This window comes from Pinus tabuliformis, chromosome 5_1, assembly GCF_031772625.1.
Source record: "Pinus tabuliformis cultivar Carrire ecotype Pingquan chromosome 5_1, CPIR1, whole genome shotgun sequence".
Classification (NCBI taxonomy): domain Eukaryota; kingdom Viridiplantae; phylum Streptophyta; class Pinopsida; order Pinales; family Pinaceae; genus Pinus; species Pinus tabuliformis.
Window position 1 is genome coordinate 150349638 of NC_142305.1, and position 6000 is coordinate 150355637.

The window sequence follows — 6000 nt, forward strand, 5'->3', positions numbered from 1 at the left end:
TTGAAAACGTCTTCTCCTCCAGCAAAATCGAACTGTCCTTTTGAGGTTTATGCGCTGCCTCTATGCAACCTCTTGAAGAAAAGCTTGGCCTCTCTGCAAAGTACTCACCGGATCTGGAAAATATTCCTCTGGATTCACTACCCCTGCCCCTCTTTGTCTCTACTTCCTTCTGTGGCTCGAACTCTTCTGACAACTGCTGCTATGCTTTGGAAAATCGAACTTTAAGGAAATCGATCTCAAGTGTGTATGTTCTCCATCTACCCATCGACCTCCTCTTATAATCTCCAGTTGGGACTCCAACGTCCAATATTAAACCTTAATCGATGACTGAGATCATATTTGGATCGATTCAAGTGAGTTTCTAGATAATTCACACCTTTCTCAATTAATACTGATTAATTAACCCCTTTTCCTAAGTTTAGACTTAAGAAATATTTAAAAATAGGCTAATAATCTAATTGAGACACTTCTAGGTGGAATTTCCAAAAACGATTTCTGGGTTATGGAGAACTCCTGTGTTTTAGCCTCTCCACAAAGTTTCGAGACTAGAACATCTTCGATGCTACAAAAACTAACACAGACTTGTATCCATCAACTAATCGAAGAACTTTTACCAAAGGTTTAGTAATGGACACACCTGCGTTCTTGCCCAAAAACTTTCCTAGTATGAAACTAGCCTGCATATGGCCTCTCCTTCTTTTTTACGGCTAAATGATAAAGTACACCACTCCTTTGAAAGAAACATTGCATATGGCCTCTCCTTCTAGTTTACGGCCAAATGATAAAGTACACCACTCCTTTGAAAGTAACATTTTTTTCACATCCCACATAGAATTCAAAAGAAATTGAAGAGATATGAAGCTAGTGGCAAACCGTGTAATAGCAGGGCGCACCAACTCCTTGTTATTAATAAATGTTCTCATCAAATGAAGCACATATGCATGATTATATATAAATTTTGTAATGCTTTTTGATGATTCAACAATATCTCTGACAAAGGGAATTTTTCCTATGTCCTCCAACATCAATTCAATGCAGTGTGTAGCACAAGGTGTGCAAAACAAGTTAGGATGCCTCTCCATAAGCATCATGCCAACACCAACATAATTTGTAGCATTGTCTGTTGTGACCTGGACAACATGTTGTGGACCTACCTCTTGAATGAGCACATCCAACAAATCACATAATAATCATGCATCTTTGATATGTGCAGATGCATCAACAAATTTCATAAACATTGTCCCCTTGGGACAATTAACCAAGAGGTTAATAAGGTTTCTACCCTTTTGATCAGTGCAACCATATGACATCACAGTGCATCCCGTGTGTGCCCATGATGCCCTGAATTGCTCCAATGTTGCAGTGCAATCGACCTTTTCATTTTGAAGAATAGGTCCTCTCAAGTCATCATAAGGAGGGGCTTTGTACCTTGGTCCGACAATAGCAATAACATCAAACATAGGTTGGTAAAATTGATTGTTCCTGGCATTGCTGAAGGGAATGTCACTTCATAGAAAACACCTACCCACCAACTTGTTAGCTTCTCCCTTCTCCTTTTTTTAAGAGTTGACTTGATAGATGGTTGTGCACCAAGTGTGCTTCTAGGAATAAAAAATGATGAGGTAGATGTGGGGTTGACTGTAGAAGTTGATGTTGAAGAAGAACCACTCTCATGGTCACCTACCACCACTTCTCTACTTTCCATTTGAGTCTTCATAGCTTCCTTGTTCAGTTTGGTTGACTCCATATCCTCTAATGATTTGAGGGCTTTACGGATGATTTTTGGAGTTTCACCTAGGAAAAGTGCTACTTCATGTCCCCGAATTTGTGCAAGGTGGAATTTCAAGCGGAATACTCCCCCTATCATATGCTTCCCACACAACTTGCAACTCAAATTTGATCTATCGAACCCCCATCGGGTTCACCATATTCCCATAGAGGGTACAAATGTCTTGGCGTGTTTGTTGAACTCTTAATGTAAGAGCCTAGGGCATAAGAAGAATTAAAAAAATTAAATTTAACAATTAGCATTTTGAATTTTTGACAATATAAAACCCTTTCCACTCAAGGAAACAATAATGGAAAAAAAACACACTCCCTGCCTTAGAAAAATCATGGAAAATATATGGGTGATTAAAACCCAAGGAAAAACAAGGAGAAAACAAAAAAAATAGGGCCGAATTTGATGCCCATACCTAAAATCTGCGGTCTACGAACGAAACTTGGTCCAAAATCGAAATTTCTTTGCTTGGGATCCTAAATACCCTCAGTTTTCTCCTCTCTCGCCCTTGTAGATTCATTCTCCTCCACCTTAGCTCTCTCACTTGCCTTCTGTTTGCAAAATGAAATAAGAAAACCACAAAAAAACTTTTATAAAGTTGTTCTGCGCGTCAACGATTTTTTCGCACCGACTCGCGATTTTTTGGTGATTTTTACGATAAAATAACAATTTTTTCATTTGGAAAAAACCTCTTGATCTTATCGACTAATAAAATCGTTGCTTCAAAAAATTGCAATGTTCGCAACACTAGGTTATAGGAGGGGCACTACTTGGAGTACCCGGATGGATATACAGTGTTCATTCTTCCTTACACCATACTTGACACTTTCCATGTCACAGTATAAACCCCTTATATACCATCTCCATTCTTTGGGTCTAACTTGTCATTGGTTCATGGGGATTTGGCACCCACTTATCCACATTCTTGAGTAGGGCTAGGAAACATTGCTCTGGAGTTTGATGTAGCTAAAAGAATGGAAAAACATATTATGTACACAATGAAAGAAAAATAAGAAAATCAAAATGCAAAAGATGGCCAAGACATAAATTAGCGTGTGGGCAAAAGCCTAGCATGAGCTCTACCCTCCTCATTAGCCATCACGTAGCTCATGAGCACTTGATACTCCATTTCATCAAAAGGAACCCTTGCGTATCCCAACTTTGATGAGTGATAAATTGTTTCATCTTAAGTGGTAAAATTAAATGATATATCATAAAGAGCAAGCTCTAAGCCTTGAGCTATGCACTCAAAATAAACACAAAATTAAAAAGAAGTAAAAGGCGCACTAGAGAGATAGAGAAAGCAGGCCGAGCAAGGTAACACGTGCCTCCACAATTGTGCCCTCCGTTACATCTATACACTCAAGATGTGGACTCCCATTAGCTGGTCCCCTTTACCATGGCACTTGGCCATGAAGCCTTTCCTTCCATTGTCACTCATTTACGCTAACACCTATTGATTGAGGGGTTGACCTTGGAGATGCCACCTCTCCTTTGGGGTTGGAAGCACCTAATAGGGTTGATTATTGGCCACCTCTATCAAGATAGGGCACACCTTTGTGGGACTTGGTCTAGTTAGATATCGGAAGGTGATCCAAGTTTGAAGTATTAATATGCCCTTAACATGCAAGTTTGGTCCACTTAGATGCTTATATGATCTTAGTCTCTAATGAATGGTTTCTTTCATTGGAGTTTAAGTTGGTCTTCTCAGGTGGTCCACAACAACCCAGGCCTTGAGGGCACCCATTCCACAGGTACCCAGGCCTTCCAAAGAGGTTCTTGACTTAGACGATGCAGCATTGCCCACTTACATTAGAGCATTGGGCAATATGATGACTTGAGTAGCTGATGTGCATCCTAGAGTACCCCCAAAACCTAGGATGCTGATCTTCTTTGGCCCAACAAAAATAATTCTTGATGATTGCACCACTAGGACCAAATAAGTAAGGCCCATTCTCGAAGATAAGATCTTTGTCTTCCTTGGCTTCCACAGAAATAGTGGGCGAGCTTGCCTTTTATCAAAATCTTCCAATTCCTTTGGATTTAGTTCACAATAGACTTGGGGGAGGGCCAAATACCAATAGACTGTCCAATTAAACTTTGTTTTGCCAATGCCAATGCCATTTGCTGATAAGATGAAACATGGAAGGGAACTTCTGGAATGTTATCTAACCTTTTGATGATTTTGGAGGGTTGCGGTTTTACAGACTTGCCCATTGAAGCTACTAGAGCTTTGGATGCTGCTACCTCAGGATTTGGAGGGGAAGGATGCCTCTGTCCAAAAGCTGGGGTCATGGCCAAAGCTAACTTGAAAGACTAGTTTGTGTGTAGGTAGGCTTAGACAAAGGGTTCAGTATAATGGTTCATTAAATGACAGCTATATGAGGTAGATATCAGTCTTTCGGATTAATCACATTGTTAGGATTTGGTCGACGTTTCGAACCAGCGAATGTGGTTCATCCTCAGGACAAGGTGAGAAATCAATCAATCATAGTGAATAAATAGCAGGGATGCAACATTGCCATGAGTTAGCCGTTGAAAAGTAGCTGTTAATTAGTTGAAAAATAGCTATATTAGGCTTCTTGTAGCATGCAATTTCTAGTCCTAACGGGATATACTTGAAACAAATGGAGAAACATATGTTATTCTTTCATGTTTCCTTGGAAGATTCGCCATGAACAATTAAATTCTTTAATGCCTTTGTATTATACTCGGAGATAAGCTTCACTAGGCAACCAGTGCTACTTTCAGATAACGTTGCCTACTTCAGGTTATTTTACAAAATATTCATTTTTCTCGTCTTTTCCATTGCAATTGATTGCTGTTTTTAGAATGTAACCAATTGGCTAATTAAGGTATGCCCACTTGAAATGAATGCATTTCTTAACTCCATATTGCTTTAGATTCATATAGACCTTGAAAGGAAATTGGGTAATGACCTCTACATCGATTGAAAAATGTCTTTGCCTCTAAGATCATGTAAATATAATGTGTTGATAAATAATAGAATCATTAACTTCTGTTTACGAGTAAAAAATCTAAATACAAAAACTACCGAGTGGAAAACGTTTTCCGTGTCTCCTTTGCAAAACCATCATTTAATGCCTTCGCACTGTGCTTGGAGATAATGAATGAAAACAACCAAAATCCACCTCTGGTGAGTAAGTTGGTATAGGTGAGATGCTTTACCAAGTCATACAAGCGACATAACACTACGGTACGATGAGCTTCACTAGGCAACCAAAGCTACTTACAGATTCTGTTGCTTACTTCAAATTATTATATAAAACATTATTTTTTCTCGTCTTTTCCATTGTAATTGGTTCATATTCTTAGAATGTGAGCAATTGGATAATGGAAGTACGTCCTCTTGAAATGAATGCATCTCTAAATGCTCCATATCCTTCATGCATGCTACACCATGTGTGGTGACAGAAGTCCACCTTCTGAGCCCACCGATCTCAAATTTTCACGAGTGACCCTGACTTCATGAATGAGGTCTCGTATCTAGGAGTGGTTGTTTCTTTATTAAGTGTTTGATGTTTTCTTGGGAAAAAGCTTCACGTCACATTATGTCTTAATTTTTTTCTTTGAATGATGTAAAGCAATAACGCTTCATGATGTACCATTAAAAATACAATATATTTTCATGGATAGAGAAATAATTCCTAACACCTTCTGAATGGCTTTGCAGGTATTATTGCTTGTTGGTACCGTTGACAATTCCTGTTCTTGTGGTGATTGTGTATTTCCATTGGCTTAGCATGAAGCTTTTCAAGCATGCTTGAGTTAATGCTATCTATTATCTTTTGTCAATTGAATCATATCTATTATCTTTTGTCAATTGAATCATATTTTATGCAACAAATAAAAATGCAGCTTCTTAGTAATAATGCAAAAGACAAAATGCAACTTCAGTGCACTTATAATGTAAGAGAAAATATTTTACTTTCCCTTATGGGGCATACTCTGTCTAAATAGGTAAAATGATGCAGTCTTAAAAAATTGGCTAGTGGTTTGTAACGTGTAGTTATTTGTTAGGCAACCCATTATTAACACGAATTGGAAAAAAATCATTACATGATAGAAAAACGCATGATTTGTCACTGCTCGAGGGATAATGTCACTTGCCTAAGGGACACTTTGCACTGTAACTTAAAGTTTAGCAATGTTTCAGTTTCTGCCTTTAACTCCCCATTTTGATTTCTATTTTGCAGAAT

The 6000-nt window shown here is 38.4% G+C and overlaps 1 protein-coding gene across 5 annotated transcripts in view; it reads left to right on the forward strand.

The window, feature by feature from the left end:
• LOC149163861 (uncharacterized) overlaps positions 1-5745 on the forward strand; it is a 69481-nt gene extending 63736 nt beyond the window's left edge. For all 5 annotated transcript variants that reach the window (XM_089431890.1, XM_089431888.1, XM_089431887.1 and 2 more), the window contains one exon: positions 5475-5745. In XM_089431890.1, the coding sequence (XP_089288016.1) occupies positions 5475-5568 (94 nt within the window). In that variant the 3' untranslated portion in view covers positions 5569-5745. The remainder of the gene's footprint in view (positions 1-5474) is intronic.
• The last annotated feature ends 255 nt before the right edge of the window (positions 5746-6000 follow it).